The 19,222-nt window shown below is 44.8% G+C and overlaps 1 protein-coding gene across 1 annotated transcript in view; it reads left to right on the forward strand.

Moving 5' to 3' along the window:
* PHF12 (PHD finger protein 12) overlaps positions 1-19,222 on the forward strand; it is a 31,732-nt gene that overhangs the window by 6,610 nt on the left and 5,900 nt on the right. Inside the window, exons 3-11 of the mRNA XM_064394849.1 lie at positions 8,321-8,393; positions 9,924-10,311; positions 10,850-10,970; positions 11,925-12,057; positions 12,756-12,920; positions 13,508-13,669; positions 14,750-15,566; positions 17,565-17,687; positions 18,645-18,788. Coding sequence (XP_064250919.1) covers positions 8,321-8,393; positions 9,924-10,311; positions 10,850-10,970; positions 11,925-12,057; positions 12,756-12,920; positions 13,508-13,669; positions 14,750-15,566; positions 17,565-17,687; positions 18,645-18,788 — 2,126 coding nt within the window. The remainder of the gene's footprint in view (positions 1-8,320; positions 8,394-9,923; positions 10,312-10,849; positions 10,971-11,924; positions 12,058-12,755; positions 12,921-13,507; positions 13,670-14,749; positions 15,567-17,564; positions 17,688-18,644; positions 18,789-19,222) is intronic.

Here is a 19,222-nt window from a genome sequence, read left to right on the forward strand (position 1 = left end):
TATATTCACCTTCCTTTAGCTGCCTTATGTCTTTTTATCACATACAAGCTCAGTGTTGTTAAGATTGTACTGCCGCCAGCAGATCTGATAGTTGGGAATGGGGGACTACTGTGTTTATTACACAAGATCTTATAAAGCTCATAATTCTTTCCTCTCTCTCTCTCCATTTCTCCGTGTTGTTTAGGTGGGGTGGTGAAAGGGAAGCAGTGGTAATTGGCATGTCTGACATCCGGCTGTACTTCTCTTACCACGGGTGTGAAGGACACCCCGGGTGGGGAGTGCCTCTGTGCAGTTGTCAGTGACAGAACTGTGTATTTTTAGTAAGAATCAGGACCAAACAGGAATTCCACCCCTCGCCCCCCCCCAAAAGGGCCTTTTTTGGGTTGTAGGTGCTGTTGTGGTGGTGTGAGGAACACCTGCAGGAGAGCAGGGCTCCTGTGTTTCCCCGTGTAAGACAGAGTCAATTTGAAATTTCAGTTGTAACATCGATACTGAAACAGTTTTTCAACACTAACATAAATTCTTCCGTTTATTGACCCACACCAGTGGATGTTAAACTGCTTTTGTTGCTAGACTGACACCCTGGTACGTGTCAGGTTCTTGAGTTTTTCCTGTGCTCTGCAGCCTTTCTTAATCCTTGAGTCAGTAGCAAATTGCAGGAATCTGCTGTGGAGAAAGGGAGCAGAGTAGGAAGGAGGTGTATCTCCCTGAAAGCAAGTGTGACAGTCTGAATGTTTAGGAAGTGCTGTCTGTTGGAATATAAATCATGTGAGAAGGATGTACCCGTTTTGTTTTTTTAAACCAGTCAGGAAGTTCTCTTGGACTTGTGAAAATGCAAATGTATCTGGGGATATAACATGGCTTTGTTACAGGGGTATGAAAGAAGTGAGTGTAAGCAAAAAGCATCTTGCCACGTCAGGTTACTGGCTAGACTTGTGATTTTTGTGACACAGATTGTCAGAGCTGGCTTTTCCTTCTTATAGTAATCGATTTGTGCTGTCTCCAGCTCCACTGCTCACTAGATGTCTGCCCAGCTTCCTCGAAGGAACACTGCAGTATCCAGTAACTCTGTAAGCTGAGTAAAAATAGTGTTGTAGCTTCCCTTTAATAAAGGGGTTGACAGATACCAGTTGTAATGCAATCACATACCTTTTTAGGATATGGAGTAAATGTTCCCTGTAGCCAAAAATGAAGGGGGAAAAGAGAAAAAAAATGGTTGTATAAATCATTCTTCCTGTTGGTGTATCAGATCTTGAGCACAAAAGGCAAAGAGCATCTCAGCCAGCTGGGGGGAATCGAGTGCTGAACCCAACTCTAACCCATTTCTGCTGACGTCTGCTCTGCACGATCACTGGAAGCAAACTAGATGGAGCTGGAGATTACTGACTTTGAACCCTGCAGAAAGCACTGGCCTGAGGATACAATTTAGCAGGCTGAAAACCCCATGCTGAATTTCTGGCAAGCACTAGTGATTGGTGTGAAACACCTGCCTGTACAGCTTCTGACTTTGGGCACGACATCATGTGAACTTCCCAGTGATCTCTGTCTAGAATAGCAACAGGAGCAAGATATGAAGGTGATCTGGAAAAGGCAGAAAAGAATGTATGCCCTGCTCTAAGGATTTTTTGTTGGTTTTTTTTTTTGGTGGATATTTCTGTCTCTGTTCTTTTTTCTCTCTTCCCCAGCGTTCTTGGGAAAGCCTAGTCCACATGTAGATGTCAGAATTACACTTCGCTTGTGCCTGTGTGAAGACAAATTCATGCTTTTGCTTTTATGGGCCTGCCCTTCATCCTCTTCTGATGTGCTTCTTTCCTTTTTTCCACCTTATTGCTGCTGTCCTTTCACCCCTGTCTCCTTTGAACACGTTCTGTATGGCTGGGGCTGAATGTGTTCACTTCTCAGAAACCTCTCAGACCTGTGTTTTGATTATTTTTTTTCCCACCAGAGATGTCTCTTCATTTATTGTTCTTTAAAGACAGAATTGGATGAAGTGATTCTCACCAGGGCTGTGTTGTTCCTCAGCCTCCTTTCTTTTCCCTGATGCTGCCCTATGTGTCATCCTGCTTTGAGAAGATGACTTCTAATCTGTTAAGAAGATGGTGCTGCAAAGACCTGAACACTTAATAATGAACCTGGACATTGAATTCAGGCTATTGTTACTATTGTCTGCTGCACAGGCATGAGTGATGCCTGGGAAAGAAACAGGAGTCAGGATGTGCAAAATGTCTGAATTTCTGTGTCTGACCCACATTTTTCAAAGTCAACAATTCTTCTGTCAACTTCCATGGTTTCTACTTATAAATACAAAGCTGGATGGTTCCCTGGGCAAATATGTCTCAAATATCAGAGTTCATAACCAGTCAAACTAATTAAAAAATAATAATCAAAAGCCTTCACTGGTGTTCTAGTGGCACTATACACTCTTTAATACATATTTGTTTTTATATATGTATGTGTTTACCTATGTGTGGAAATTTGGTATCTTAGAAAACAATACTTCCTTTAATTTTTTGTCAGCTGGACATTAATGAGGGTAATAACTAACAGGTTGTCTAGGGAATGGTCTCTGTGGGCCAGGTTCTTTCTATAAATAGAGGTAACTAATTACATCAGGTGATCACATGTTTACATGCAGCTTATCCAGTTTATTGGGCCCTCCTGCTCATCAGGTTGGAGGCAAAAAAGTTCTGCTTCGTGTCCTGGAGAATCTTCCCTGATTGCCCATGAACTTCAGGATTGCCTGTGCACGAGGGCACAGGAGGAGGCAGGAAGGGAGCTGAGGTAAGGTAGATAAACACCCTGCTTCCATGAGGTTCTCTTCCCAGGATGGGAGTAGCAGGAGTGGTTTGATGGATTCAAGTAAATAATTTCATTGGCATTGAAATTCACAGAATACTCACAAAATTTATGATACACGTGTGAAATGGTACCTGGTTCTTAGGAGCAGGGTGGTGCTGCTGCCAGAGGCTGGGATTGCTGGCCAAGCCCTTGAAATGTTGAACACACTGGCAGGTCTGGATAGTAAAAATCAGCACACACTGAAGGGAATTTTGGGATCTGGCATACCCAGCAAAGCTGCTACTTAAACCTTGAAGAGTTAGTCTTCCTCCACTCTTGTAGCATCATGTAGATAATGTAGTGTAGCTTTATTTTTTCATTGGATACATCTTATTCTTTGCTGTCTGCCATATAATGGTGTTTTAATCCTGCTTCTGTTTTCTGTCTGTTGCTGAACCCTTATTTCCAGCTCTGGCCATGCTGTTGGAAAGATGCACACTAAGCACACGCAGCGTTCCAGATGATGGGATAATTGGTGACCTGTGAAACAGTCACTTGGGGTCCCTTCCTTGCATAGTGGCAGCCAAAATAATCATGTCCTGACCTGTTTGGGGGTGTCCAGGAGTCCTTGCTGGATGTTGCTAATTTAGAACTTATGTCCATGCTCAAGACTTTCACTTCAGTGTAAACAAAGTTATGCTGTGTGCTGTGAAGCTTTTTTCACAGGTTCCCTCAGGAGTTGTTGCACCACAGGTAGAAGTATAGTGGGTGATGCTCTGTAGTTAATGTGAATTGTGCTGCTGGCTTAAAATAGGTATAACTTATAAACAGTGTGAGCCTAACTGAGGCCAGAAAGTTGCTGAAACTGTTATTTTTAATGTGATCAGGTCATGCTTAGAGGTCTGTAAAGAACAAAAATTATGCTGGGCTTTTCTGAAGTTTGGTGGTCTCTGCGTTGGTGCTTGAGAAATCTTTGGCTTTTCCAGTAAGATTCTTGTTGTACAGCTGAGTGTCACAATTTATCCATGTTAATGAGCAGAACTTGGAGACTTCACTGAATAATTTGAGGAATAACAGTGGAGGAAAGGAGGGAGCTGATAGTTTTCCTAATAACCACCTCTGAGGTAATTGAAATCTGACTTCTGTCTTCAGGAGCTTTGTGTTGATGCAATAGTAAAAGAGGAAGGTGAGGGAGTTGCAATGGGGAGGAACTTGCTGCAGGCTGCAGCTGTTGTCTTGTTTGGTGTGGTTTTCTTCTGTCTAAGGTAGAGGCTCAGGGTTCCAGGTGTCCTCCTCCAGCGGGGTTTGGGAGCAGCTGTGAGCAGAAGTATGTAACTTGGGCGCAGTAAAAATGTTCCAAAAAGCTGAATTTGTAAATGATGCAACTTTCCCTGTTCTCAATGGGGCTCTTGTAATGCCCTGACAGTGAGGTTGGTTTCCTGGTTTGTTTTAGCTGCCATTGAGGCCCTGCTGTAGGAAGCCAGGGAGCCTTGTTCTTTATGAAGCTGCTAGAACAGCTGTAGCTCTATCCATCATAGGGATAAATAGGAGTCCCATAGAAGAGTTGAAAGCCTTCTTCCCTTATCTGGCAAACATATCTAGCATCCTTCATTATCATCCTGTCACTGAGTCTTGGTCAGTTAATCAAGTTTCCTGAGAAGGAAAAAATGTGTTTGCCTACATTTTTTCATGGTGTTACTATTTTTCCTCCGCATAGGAAAAAAAAATATTTTATGTCCAATTGTTGAAAACAACTGACGTGAAAGAGGAGTTATTGAAGAAAGCTTCAGCAGGCACTGGTTTGTTTTCCTGCCACCATTATCCCAGCTGGTAGCTGGCTGTATCCTGGTGGGTCCAAAAGTAGTGTCAACGTGCCTTTGACGCAAGATGGCCAGGAATGCAGTGTGTAAATAACCTCAGGTCTGCTTATAACTGGTTCCTTTGAGAGCTACGGCCCAGTTTGTATTGGAGAAGGTGCCATTCCTTGGAGCACTTGTTTACCTATTTATTGAGGTCAGCAAAGTGAGGAGTAATTACAGGATTTAGACTTGACAACAGGCTTCTGATGTATGAGAGCCCCAGAGTGTGAAATTGAAAAGCTAAGTGGCTTGGTGCTATTGTTTGCTTGATAAAAACTCCTAATATGCTCTTGAAGATTTTTTTATTTTGTCATAGCCATTTAAGTTTTATTTAAGGGATAGAGCATTGCATTCTGGCCATGGCAGAGCAATGCTTGACAATGCATCTGATAGGAATTTCAGGAGATAGTTAACTTTCTGAGAAAAGGCATGAGACAGATATTATATGGCAAGTGACTTCGTAGGCAGTGTGGTGGTTTTTGACTAGACAGTGATAAACATCTCCTTTAATTTTCAGAGGCTTTGTATGAGTTAGTCTTCCAGGTGTTTTTAAGTCAGCCTGTGTTTTTCAGAGCTGTCTTTGTTTTAAATGCAGAAACACATTCTGCTGAGCAGGTTTGATTTGGGTCACACCAAACCCCCCAGGTAAACAGCAGAGGCCACCACTCTTGTCTGTGATGACAGAAGGGGAAACTTTCTGAAATGAAGGATTAGTGAAAATGTACTGAAAAGTGCAACTGACTGGTGTGTAGTTGAAAGGAGATGTGCTGTAACCGAAGATAAAGTGGGAGCTGTACAATTCCAGGTCCTGTTGGCAGCAAACACTGGCGGCTGGAGCTGTGCATGCTAATGAACCCATGAAAGATAGGGAGAAAAGGGCCGTGGTGCTCCTGCCAAAGTGCTAATTCTTACCTTGCTTATGAAGATCAAGTATCTTGCTCAGATTTAAAAATCCGTTTCTTTTATGCTTACAGTAAAAGGTTGAAGAATGTGGTCATACCTAGTCAATTAAAACAGCATTCTTTAGCTCTTCCCTGGCTTTCTGCTGAGACCCAGGCAGTGCTCTCTGCTTGCTGCGAGGCCAGCAGTGCAGGAGCAGGCTTCATCAGTCTTTGTTAGCATGGTGAGCTGCGTTGATGAACAGTTCATTAACCAGGAGAGGCAGAATCAGTCTTTTAATACACTTGCTATCGCAGCTTGGCCCTGACAGTGAGCAGAAAACCTCAGGAGGCTTGTCTGAGCACTAAAACCTTTCTGCTGCTCTGAAACGAATCTTTTCCCCTCCTTCCACAGGCCTTTGAGTAGCAGCATTCATTAAAATGCTTCTTTAATAGTACGGCGTATGTAGGATTTCATGGTTCAAACCCAGCAAATGGGACAATAACATACACACTTGCAGAAGAAACCTGTTCTGACTCTTCCAGGCACCTCTCAAGGCTCACTGTGGTATTAATTGTTTCATTGTAAAATGCGTAAGATTGAGGTAACAGTTAAAACAAATAACCAGAGGCATCTGGCAGCGTGTGGATCCCTGGCACGCCGCGGCGGAATGGGGCAGACGTGTTCCCAGCAGTCCAGGCACGCTCGTCGGGAGCTTCAGAGGGTGAAATTTCACTAGGAACAAATCAAAGTCTGTGGTTTTTTTGCCCTGGGGTGTTGGGAGGGGAGAGGGGAATGGGCCACATGAATCCATACTTGCTGCAGATGCAGATCTAAGAGCTTGTTTTCTAGCAAGAGTAAAACCTGAGCTGTTGCAGGATGCACCTTAGGATTCAGCTTGGATTTATGCTGCAGCAAGCACACGGGGATCATTTGTTACTCTCCTCCTTCCACCCCCCTTCCCTGCTTCTGTTAGCAAAAGATTCGTTTGGGGCAGGGAGCTACTGCTTCATCCAAACATTTGAGGTGAAGCAGCCAGCAGTGGAGGCTTTGGTGCTCTCATCTAGAGCCTGATCTCTTGTTCATCCAAGCCCTCCAGGAAATGAGAAACATAAGCTGCAGGTATGTCAGTGCATATATGCAGAGCGCTGCGTTTCTGGAGCGCCTGGAACACGGAGGCCTCTGAAACCCTGCACTCCTCCTCAAAATGGCTGCCAGATGTGTTGGCTCTACTGAATTCCCCGGAGCCTGACACCAGAAATGCTGAGGTTATTACCAGCTTGGCTCTTGCTGTGTTCTTCTTCAGTCTTCCAGGCACAGTGTTGCAAGAGGGAGTGTGACCCCGGATGGCTGCAGTACCTGCAGAGGCAGTCGCTGGCACACGGGCCAGCTCGGGGCAAGGCTCGCCGGGACTCTGTTTAAACAAAGGAAGTGTGTTTGTTTTCACAGTCCGGGCTTGGGAGCCTGGGCTGGGATCCTGTGCCATTTCCCTGTGCTAGGAGCAAGATTCTGGAGGAAGACAGACTCTCCCTTTGCTGCAAAGCACAGCTCTTCCTGGCCAGCAAGTGTGCATCTTATCCTCCCTGGCTTGTCAGGGCTGGAGACTGGAAAGCTTAACTGAGATTTGGTTTGGTATTTGTAGGTGCAATAAACAGTGTAGAGATTCCTGCCATGAACCAACATCTAGCTTCCCATGCTTGTGTGGCTTTCTTGGGCCAGCCTTATAAGCTACTGTACTTCTTGATCCCCTTGTAACCCAGTCAGTCCCAGTGGATCCTTGAAATATGTTTCCCAGTCAGTGGGAAATGGAGCTTCCAGATCCTGTGGTAGTGCATCCATGTGTTCAGCACAAGAGAGCAGACTTGCTAAGAGCTGCCTCTAGCAAAACTCAGGAGAACTTTGAGAAGTATTATGTTAAGCCACACTGCATGGTAAATGGCTGGGTTTTGCCAGCAGGTACATTTTCCCTGCCACACTCAGCAGTTTGCTCAAATAACAAATCTTAATGATAAAGAGGTGTTGGAAAGTACTTGAGTTAGTAGTAGGATCTGTAAGGAAAATGTATCATCTAACATATGCTGCTCTGCCTTTTACTGAGGAAAAGTGTTTCTCAAAATAGTCCTCCTTACTCCTTAGTCTAATTTGCTTTGGTTTATTTCTAGCATCAAAATGAGAATGTCATTTCAGTGTGATACAGCTTTTATAGTAAGTGCAGATCCATGTGAGTAGGATGTATCCTGTGCTTCGTAGCCAAGGCAAGCTGGATATGGTGACACTTGTAAGAGTATTTGGGTTGTCTTAAGATAGAAGGTGGTTTCTACCATTAAGTAAGTGTGCCCAGGGATGGAGTACATGGGAGGTGGTGGGTAAACCTCATGGCAGCTCGTTCAGTTGGACTCACTGCAAATTCAAGGGATGGAAATGCCTGGATGTATGACTGTGCTTGCTGCACTGGAATCTGTGTAGTCTCACATGGAGTAACCAAGTTATTTAAGGAGGTGTGGTGTTTGGGGGGGAGGTATGTGTGTGGCACACCAGTGAATCTTCCACTTATCTTTGCTGTTCAAGTCTGAGAGTGCTCTGAAACCGTGGAGCTGAGATGGGTGTCATGGAAGACTGGCTTCTTGGAGGTGTCTGGCTAAGTGGATGTATGGGAGAGCGAATCCAGGGAGCTTCACCATAAATTAAAGGAAGTGCCTGGGAGTGGAACTGCAGAGCTGCCCTGACTCTGGCTGTGTACGTGAGAAGAGTTCCAGAAATGACAGTAAATAACAGTAAAGCTTTGCTTTGTGTTTCTCTTGTAGCAACCCTCCGCTCAGCGAGGAGATGCTGCCGCCGGGGGAGTGGATGTGCCACCGCTGCACCGTGCGCCGCAAGGTAAAGCCTCTCGGGACAGACACAATCCCTGCCCTTCCAAATGGCCCTCTGAAACCTGAATCCTGTGGTTTATACCTGCCTCTCCCTTCGTGTGTGCTTAGACAACCAGAGCTGCTTCTTTGTGCTCATGTTTGCAAAGGGCTTTGTTAGGAAAGGGCTTAAAGAAACCTAAGGATATTTTAACCTCACTACTAGGAAGTAAAACTGAAGTGCCTGATACCTTCTTGTCAATCTGTACCTTTTAAACTGTTTTCCTTTCCCCCATTTCTGGAAAGGAGGGAGAGCTGAGGCACAGAGGAAATGGGAATGGCTCCTGTGCTTGAGGAGGTGAGCTGTCTACAGGCAGAATGGCAGTCACGTTAATACAGCTTTGCCATCAGGGCTCTGATTCTACTTAATATGTGTTTTTTAGAAGATTGACTTCACAGCAGTTGTACATCAGCAGAGGGTGAAATCACAGTGAGTTATGATTTCCTGGGCTGTTGAACAGGATGGGAAGGAGATGATTGGGCAATATTGTAGCTTGTCTTTTATTTTTTTGCCTTGATGCTCTTTCTCCAGGAAGCTGTCTTGCACAATGTAAACATCTTATTGCTGTGACCACGTAGGGCTGCATAGCAGAGGGTTTAGAAACTGCACCAAGCTATCTAGCAACTGTTCCCTTGAAGTGACACCCAAAACAGATTGGAAGAAAACTGTGTGCTCAGCCTTTTGTTCATGAAGTGATTGCCTTGTTATGTTTCCAGGGCACTGTTCAGCCATCTGCCAACAATAGAAATGAAGGTCACAACTCAAAAAACAAATAATAAAGTAAAAAGAGAGAGAAAAGGAGAATATACCCAACTTTTCTATATTAAAAATTGCCTGAAAACACTTTGCTCCCTTTGCAGACCGTGTTAGTGATGGAGTAGATTGGTTCCTCCATATGGGTGATGCTGGAACAGTGCACAGTTGCCCATCCCAGGCCATACAACGTCTCCTCTGTTGCAAAATGGATCTTGTGGTGATGGCAATCTGTAGTTTTCCTCTGCTGCACCTTGTTCAAGATTCCTGTCATCAGGAGATAGCAGAGTTTTGTTTGTATGTTGTGCTTGTATTCTCAAGCTGACCTTCTCAGCCTCTGATGGGTTTGTATGCAGTGCCAGGGTTAGTAAAGTGCATCAACAGTGAACAGTTTGCTGTCGAGTTTCTCAGTGTTGGTAGCAAAGTAAACACTTGTCTGATTTTCAGATGTTTAGGACTAGATGCTGTGAAATGTTGTCCTGATCTGGACTCAAGTATAGCTGCCCTGAAAGGAGAGACACATGGTAATGTTCTTCCCCACGCTTGGTTCTCCTCAGCTGTTCTGTCACCTGTACCTTAGCTGCCATCAGACTGTTCTTGATCGAGGCTCTAATGACTGCAAGGGGGAAGTTGTAGTGCGTGGCTCAAGCGTTTTCAGATGCTGTTTGTCTTCAATCACATTTTTGTCAAGGTTGATGTGCTTTGTTTGTGGCCTCCATGATAAGCCTGCCTATTCATGTCGTGCAGAAGCGAGAACAGAAGAAAGAGCTGGGGCAGGTAAATGGATTGGTGGACAAATCTGGGAAAAGGACCACCTCCCCCACCAGTGACGCAGACCTGTTGGACAGGTCTAGCAGCAGCATCAGGGCTAATGCGCATGCCAGGATCTTGGAAAGGAGAGCGAGCCGGCCTGGCACTCCCACATCCAATGCCAGCACCGAGACCCCCAACTCAGAGCAGAATGATGTCGATGAGGACATAATTGACGTGGATGATGACTCTGCCATTGCAGAAATGGACTGTGGGCAGCCCCAGCTGAAGCGACCCTTTGAGCTTCTTATTGCTGCTGCCATGGAAAGGAACCCAACGCAGTTCCAGCTGCCGAATGAACTGACCTGCACCACAGCACTTCCAGGTGAGCAGGGCCTTGTCTGCTGTAGTGAAGATGTCTGCAGTTGCATCCTGCTGCCATCTTTCCTCTTTTCCCTCCTGACTCTGTGACAGTTGTGGCTCCAGTGGTGCTCGCTGGTGAAAGCAGAGGTACCTCTGGCTCTCCTCCAGCTGCCTAGCAGCAGGTGCTTTCCAAATCTGTGGGGACACTGCAACTACACATCATGTCCATCAGAACTTGTGATAGATGCTTGTTGATCTCACCTTAGACTAGATCATCAATATGAAAAAAAAATCAGTTGTCAAAATACTTGATTTTGATTTATGATGCAGTAATATAGTAACAAAGTAGTGACTAAATGTATAGGGTGTCACTGAAAGTACTAAGTGTGAAATATATCTGCCTTTAAAGACAGTCTCTGTCACTTAAGGCTAGATTTAGTGGTTGATAGAGGTTCCTTAAGCAGCAATCTTTGACTTTTCTGAGATGATTATATGTATCTACCAGAAGGCAAACCTCTGCTATGTGGATAACACAAAGCTTTTTAAAATTTCCTTTTCAGGTACTAGTAAGAGGAGGAGAAAGGAAGAAACCACAGGAAAGAATGTCAAGAAAGCACAACACGAGTTAGACCACAATGGTTTGGTTCCCTTGCCGGTGAAGGTCTGCTTCACATGCAACAGGTACTTGTCCTTCCAGGGAAGCTGTTCAGTGTGGCTTCAGCCTTCACAGGAGCAAAGTTCTTGCTTAAAAAAGTAGATTACCTGTTTCCTTTTCCATTCTCCTACATCACTTACTTACAGTCCTCTAAACAACTGGGAGAATATTCATCTTTGCTAAATAACAGGTGTTCACCACAGCAAGTGTAGGTCCAGCTGTAAAGGGCTCTGAAATGTAGCCTGAAGATTGACAAGATTGAGCCATCTTGTCTTCAGTGTTTTTCTGCAAAGAAATATTCTGAAGTAATGGTGGTTTAGTAAATGGTGATGTTTGTTTATGGTTTGTGAAGGAAGTGTGTAAGGAGGTGACCTTTAGGAAATAGAAATGTACTGAGAGATTTATAAGCCCAAGGCAAATAGGAATATTGTGCTGAAATTGTAAATCTGAAAACCAGTACAAAATACTGATGGGTTTTGTAACACTGCATAAAAAAATGCATAGATCAATCCCAATTGAAAATGTCAGTGAAAATGAAACCTTTATTTCAGAAACCCAGTCAGAGTGAATTTCTCAAAGTGGAATGGAGATTCAGGTGGGCTTTTGTGGAGAACAACTGATGACTTTGTCATAGAGCAAAGGCTTTGTTAAAGCCTGGGGATTCAGGTGTAGTTGTTTTTCTGGTATTTGAGACTTGTTCTGAGAACATCTTGTTGATGTACATGTCCCAGCATCACACATAATTCCTCTAAGGAAACTTGAAATTACCTAAATCTGAGATTTCCTTTTGATCTCTGAATTTTCCTTCAAATAAAGGCTTTTGCCTCGAGTGGATCTTAAAGAATCAAGTTACAAATCAGAAATCCTACTTTTTGTTGCAAACAACAGTGTAGAAGATAAACTGAAGTGGTCAGCCAAGCTTGCCCAAATGTTCTATTTATACTCTGTACAGGGAATAAGATTTGGCTCTCTCTTCTCAGGAGCTGCAGAGTGGCACCTCTAATCCAGTGTGATTATTGCCCACTCCTGTTCCACATGGATTGTCTGGAGCCACCGCTTACTGCCATGCCTCTGGGTAGATGGATGTGCCCAAATCACATAGAACACGTGGTGGTAAGCAGGACTATGATTGCAGTATGGTAACCGGATGCTGGAGTGGAACCTGGCAGGTCCATTAAAGGACAAAGCACAACAAATGTAAAACAGCTTCTGAGCTCTTATTGCTCCCTGTAACGCTTGTAAAGCTCCTGCTGCAAGCAACGCACTCTCCAAAGGAATGTGATGCTGCTCTCTGCAATAAGATATAAAGATGGGGGAACTCCTTCCTGTAACTGAAGCTGACAGCTCAGATTGTGGCTCACTGACAGCATGTCTAGTTTTTGACTGGACTCTTTAAGATCTAGATGAGCTTCCAGAACTGGGATACAAAGCAGCACAGTGCTACAAATAGGGGAAGTAATTCTTTGCATGCTTAACCCAAAAAAGTTTCATTCCAAGAGGGAGTTTTCATTTTTGGAAAAGCAGTGTACTTGAGACTTAAATACTCAGGAAACAGGGGGCTGAAACAAAGAGCTTTTTCCCAGACAAACTGCTTCTGAGAGCATTGATACTTCTTAGTCGGCCTCTAAATGCTTTTGTATTCATCTCCAGCAATGTGCCCTTTAACAGAAATGGTTAGTGCTGCAGGAAACAAATAGTCTAAAGCTGAGCTGATGCTGTACTGCCAGTGCTACGAGGCATTATGAAAGTCTTAGGGTGCCTTAGAGTGACCTGCAGATCCCTAACTCCTGTGGCATTATCTGATCACCCAGCTGAACCAGAAGAACTTGACCCTGAGTAATCGGTGCCGAGTATTTGACCGGTTCCAGGACACCATATCTCAGCATGTTGTCAAAGTGGATTTCTTAAACCGAATCCATAAGAAACACCCTCCGAATCGCAGAGTTCTTCAGTCAGTGAAGAGGAAAGGTCTGAAGGTATGTGTAACAAGTAGTGGTGGGTGAAAACCCCTGTGTATGTGTTTTAGTTTGGAAGGGAAACCAGTATAATCCTTGGGGCAGGAGGAAGAAGACAGAGTCTGAGTGATTGTGTTGGTGAGAGATCTGGGAGTCAGCACTCACTACCTGTAGGAATATGATTTCTTTCCTTCAACTATAAGGCTCAATTGGTACAAGTAAGCACTTAAATCTAGCACAAGCATAAAAAGTACAACACAAAATTTCCTGAAGGTGGCCCTACAGTCAGATTTGGGGCTCTGTTTGTTTGTAGGATGCCTGAAAACTGCCATACAGACTTCCCTTGGCTGTTTTTTCATGACTTCTCTTATGCTGTAGCCACCATGTTGTACCAAAGTCATGCCTGACCTAAGGGAATAAAACCTATTAATTTCAGCATGGCTACATCAATTTAAAGTACTCAGTCCTTGATACTTCCAATGTATCTGCAGGGTTCCTTTGGGTGAGAAAGCAGCAAATGCAAAGTTTAGTGCTGATCAAGCACTTGGTTTAACTAGTCATTCTTAAATAATTGTTCTCATGTGTGATCTTCTTTCTCCACAATGCAGGTTCCTGATGCTATAAAGTCCCAGTACCGGCTTCCACCCCCGTTACTCGCGCCTGCAGCAATCAGAGATGGCGAGCTGATCTGTAACGGGATCCCTGAGGAACCCTTGCAGAAGCACCTTTTGAACACTGAGCACTTAGCCAGCCAGACAGAACAACAGGAGGTAAATTAAGTCAAATGCTTGGACTCTGTGCGTGTAGTTGCTTTGGTACAAAGATCCCCTTCCACTTCAGTCGTGATGGAGCAGTTGTCTAGGAAACCAATCTCAAGCTCGTGTGTGAAGGTGATAGCTTGTCTTGTCTCTGACACCTTTGTGCATTAAAACTTCACTTTGACTTTCCAGGTGAGATGTAAAATTCCTCATTTGACACTTCAGGGAAGTGGTGCAATAGTCCTCTGGCCTTAAGAGTGGAGTCGAGGGCCTTCTGTCTAGACGTCATCTTTATTTCGTGGCTGAGGGGAAATACTTTGCACTTTGATTATGTAAGGCTGCTCTCTGACACGTTTATTTATAAGTTAACGTCCCTTTTCTGGGTCGCTTTTTATTGCAGATGGAATTGGGCATGTAAATCAAGGTCAAATGAGTGTTTAAATCTTGTATGAAACTTCTGGCCAGATTCCACAGTGTAAAGGCATGTTAAGTTGCTATCAGTGGAGAAATCAAGTCCTTCTTTTAGCACAGACAAGCTTCTTTTATGTGACAGGTGCACATCCACCATGGAGCCTAAAACTTAGAATAAATCTTTTGGTCTTCCTCCACTTTGTGTAAAAGGAAAGTGCTCTCCACCCCAGCTTTCTACTCCCTATACCTGAGGTAGAGCAGCATTTCCTTCCAACATGCTGTAGAGTAAGTTGGAGGGTTGTGTTTGGCTAGAAGCCCAAATTAGTGAAGGTGTGTTTGTAACCTGAGGCTGAAGACTTGCAGCATTTAACAAGTGAAGAGAAGGAGAAGTTTGGAAGTGAGGAAATGCTGCCTTCTCCCTCCTTAAATCTCAGCCCCTCTCTGTTCTACCTCCAGCATGGAGATAAACATTACATAATTTTGATTACGCTTTTATACCTCTGGACAAAATTTTCTCCTAATTGTAGATGAGCTCCAGAGCAGATGCTGTAGTTCCACACTGCATCTAAGCAGTCAGCAGCTGAATTTCCTCTAGCTGGGTGAATGATGGAGCAACTGTAGAGGTTGGAGCACTGCTGCCTCCAGAGCTAACCTGCATATTTATTTTTTTCTCCCTTCCAGTGGCTCTGTAGTGTTGTTGCGCTCCAGTGCAGCATATTGAAACATTTATCTGCTAAGCAGATGACTTCACTTTGGGACTCTGAACAAACAGAGAAGGCTGATATTAAGCCTGTTATTGTGGCAGATGGCTCACTCGCCAACCCTTACCAGGCAGCTGACAAGGCACCCACACCTTCCCTCTATTCCATGTCATCCTGCACCTCAGGGATTACCACCCAGAATTCCTTGAGCTCCTCGCAATCCCAGCAGACTTTGTCACAGGAAGATGTTAACTGCAGCTCTTGTATAGATAAATCCAAGAAGGCGTCTTCTTGCGGGACTTCGAACGGGCCGACAGCCTCTGACATTAAAGTGAACGGGCCTCATTTCTATGGCGTCTCATCCGAATCCTCAGCACAGTTGACTGACTCCCAGAGGCTCACGGGCTCTGGGAACACAATACCTGTTTTGTCTCACCGGCAAACGTGGCCTCGGCCCCTCACGCCCCCGGCGAGTTGCGGACTTGTGAATCACACCATTGGAACCATTGTCAAAACAGAGAACGTAGCAGGACCTGTTTCTTGTGCACAAAGGGGATCCGCGCCGGTCACGAGTTTGCCTACGTCCATATCGAGCTCCTGTGGCAGCCTGGAGACCACCAGCACTTTGCAAAGGAAGAATGTGCAGACGCAGATCGGGCCGCCGCTGACGGCGGAGCTGCGGGCCGGGGGCTCCCCGCTCAGTGCCACCCGGGCTCTCACCCCTCCCCAGGCTGCAGGAGATGGCATCTCAGCTGTTGGGTCCACAAACAGATTCTGTTCACCAGCACCACCTTCAGGTACGTGCTGAGCCACTGACCTTGGCCCCGGGGCTGAGAAAAGCTCAGGTTAAACCTCATTCGAAATCTCAAGGCTGTAGCAGTGTGCCCTCGTTTGACTGGGAATTGGGCTCTCTGTGGAGAGCCAGCAGAAGTTTCTCAGGTCTCCTCTGTCTCAGGTCTCTTTATAGGAGCCATGGGATGTATTTTTGCTGTCTGCCTATGCTTGAGTGGGGAACTCTGTCCTGACAAGCAGGATAGTAGGTCAGTTGAATTCTTGAAAGCAACAGTAGCTTTATATCACTTGGCTGCTGCCTCGCTGTTTCAACAGCTGCTGCTTTAAAACCCCAGTGCTGCTGTAAAACCACTGGTTTGTTTCAAATGGCCATTTGGATTGCAAGGTAGTCAGTCCTTCTCACAAGAGCAGCTCTCTGGGATCTAATCCAGAGTAACAGGCAGTGGCTGTGTCCCCTACTGCAGGTGTTGGAGTCTTCAGCTGCACAGCCTTGATGTTGGAGAAATGTGGGCTTGGGAAGGTGAATCTGCTTAGGATCTGTTGGTCTGACACAGGATAGTTACAGACTTGGATATGCCAGGGATCCTGAGCTGTACCCAAAAAACTTGCTAAATTATAGCAAGGTATATAATAGAGTTATATAACCACTTTTAGTGTAGAAACATAAAGTCAGAAATGTTGGTAGATGCTGGAGTAACTGCCCACAGCTCAAATGTTGCTAGAATAAACGTTCACATATGGCATTCTCTTCCTTTTCCCTCCCCACGCCAGCTCAAGGCTCACACCAGCAAAGCCTTTGTGCAGGTTGGGTGGGAGCAGTCACTGAAGAGCACGTGACAGAGCTGTGTGTCACTTCTCATGCAGTTCCAGCCTGCTCACTGTCAGGCTTGTGTGGAGTGGCTCAGGTCTGGTGGTTGTAAAGCAACAGAGCAACATATTTTTATAATCCTTTCTAAAATTCCTCAATGAGTAACTTCTAAGCTTTGCCTCGCCTTTGGAAGCAGTCCCCAGGGTACTTGGCCTCCTCCTGAATAAACTTGGTTACTCTGAGGCTGCTGAATTGACCATGCCCTGCTTAGAAATGCAAGGCTGGGAGAAGTTCTGGTAGAGGAAATGAGACTGTATTACAGAAAACTTCTTGCTTGTGGTTTGAAGAGCACTGCAAACCCTACATAATTTTGCAGTTACTTAAGATGTTAAATAATTGCATCTGGTGCAAAGCTTGTGTTCTACAAAATCATTACTTGCTGCAGTGTCTCTTGGGAAAGGTGTAAACATTTAAATTTTCCATCAAACAGGATGGATTATATATTTATAATAAAAATTGTGGTGTGCAAATTTTACTGCTGAGTACAAAAATGCAAATTGCTCATGACTTTTTTGCCATAAATTTCAGTAGTTATATGCAAACCAGCTCAAAATCTGGTATTGACAACACATTGCAGGGGTTTTGTTTCTTGGCATTGGCCCCTGCCTCTTTCAGCTGCATGGTCACTTCCAAAGCAGGAGGATTTTATTTTGTAAATAATAGAATCTGCTTTTGACTGTCACATTCCTTCTGGACAATGATGTGCACCCCAGACTTTTTAACAGTGTAGAAATAAAACCAGGGCAGTTTTGCTTTTTATTCGTGTTAAAACCTAGACAAGCTATTTGGCAAATGTCTCTTAGGTTTAATAAATTCTTCAAGCTCCTGGGGAGTTGGTGCTCATCTTTCCAGTGTCACCACAGGGAGCAGGAGATTAAATGTATAGGTCAAGAATTCCTCCAGCAGCTGGAGACGAGGCAGAAGCCACGTTTGGCTCTGTGTTGGAGGCACACAGAAGCCTTTCTGTGAGCAGAAGAAAGCTCCTGGCCTCTAGTTCAGGCCTTTTTCAAAGCATGACTATGAGCAAAATGAGTCATTTTGGAGCAGCTTGGCTGCCAAGGGCAGCCTGAGGGCTGGGTGCATGTCTGGTGAACGTCACAGTGACATCTCTTCTCTCCATCACCTCTCTCTGTAGATGGTAAGGTCAGTCCCAGCACCTTAGCCATAGGAAGCGCTTTAACTCTACCCTCATCACTCACTTCAAACTCTGCAGCTATGTTGGACTTCACTGGTTCCCTGAAAGCATTTATGGACGGGGGTGAGTATTTAATTCATCAGCAGTCTCTGCTAGCCCTGTGTGTTTGCTTCCCTAAAGCATTCCATCTCTGCTTGAGGGAAAGTTCCAGAGATAAAGAAGGGTTGCAGTCAGGTGAGGGAGGGGCTGGGTGTGCATTACCTTAAATATGTCACATGCTTCCCTGCTCCTAGTGTTGCCAAGGCAGCAAGGCCAATGAAGTGTTTCTGCCTGAAGCTTTTCTGGGGAAGAATCACAACTGGGCTGCTTTCCAGGTGGAATTCACATGCAGAAACCTGCAGCCCTGCCATGTTGTGGTGCTAGCTGCAATCCAGAGCTGCTCCTGGCAGATGTAAAGTCCAGCAGCAATAGATCTTGTTGTAGAGCAGTCACCTGAGTGGTGATGCTCCAGTGGGTCTGTTAATTTTAGCATTTATTTCTGCTTCTGTCAGTCTCCTAGACTGGCCTGGTTTTTATTTCCTTTTGTTGCATTTGGCAACAAGAGATGGCAAACGTTAGCAAAGTGCCTTCAGGAGGAAATTGCTGAGCCTGCAGCAGCTTCAAAAGGGGTTACAGGTCTCTGTGATGCAAGGCTGGGCTTTCTAACCAGGTAGGAGAGCTTCAGAGGAAGGACCCAACATAGTGTCCAAAGGGGTGCAATGGCCATCTCTATTGACCTGTTGATTCTGGGCCAAAACAGCAGATTTTCAGCTTTTTTCAACCCTAGTTGCCCCAAACCTCTGCTTGTTGCCTCAGTTGGAGCTCTCCCGCTGTGGCTGGCACTGTCCTCACACTCTTCTCACAAGAGGTGATGTGAAATAATAGCTCACCTGTGTGTAGGAGTCTTGATATTGCAGAATTGGTCAAGTCTTTGCTGTTGAAGCAAACAGCAGGTTTGTAAGTGGGACAGCTAAATCCACTGCAGCTCAGATTGCACTCTTTCCCTGAATAACTTACTAATTGCTTTTTGTTTATTAACAGAGATTGAGATAAATATGCTGGATGAGCAGCTGATCAAGTTTCTGGCCTTGCAGAGAATACATCAGCTCTTTCCTCCCAAAGCTCAGTCTCTAGCAAGCAGTGTCAATTCCCATCAGCAATCTCCTGTGGGAAACCACATTGAAGGTAAGAGCAGCCTAGAATAGCTGGGTTACATTGAGCCATAGATTTGCCACTGTTGTTCCTTGAAGGATATTTCCCTCTTCTTCTGGTATCTGATGCTGCCTTTCACTTTTCTTTCTTCTCATCCCCCTGCTCTGGAAATCCACTGACCAGAAACTCCATCAGGATCATCTGCTTAATTATTTACAAATTTGAGCAGTGTGAATACTTTCAGTACCTTCAGATTTTCTGCTGGAAATGTCTAGTGAAGTTGTGTTTTATTCATCTTAGAATTAGCAAGAGACAGGAAGGTTCATCTCAGGTGCCTGGTGGCTTTTCTTTACACTTTCACCTTTGAGATGGGCCAGAGAAATCTGTAAATTCCTGCTCTCTCTTTCTGGAGAGATACAAGTACAAGAACAGGAGGAACTGGAGCACAGAATATATGTGTGACATTG

This window comes from Passer domesticus, chromosome 19, assembly GCF_036417665.1.
Source record: "Passer domesticus isolate bPasDom1 chromosome 19, bPasDom1.hap1, whole genome shotgun sequence".
Taxonomy (NCBI): Eukaryota; Metazoa; Chordata; class Aves; order Passeriformes; family Passeridae; genus Passer; species Passer domesticus.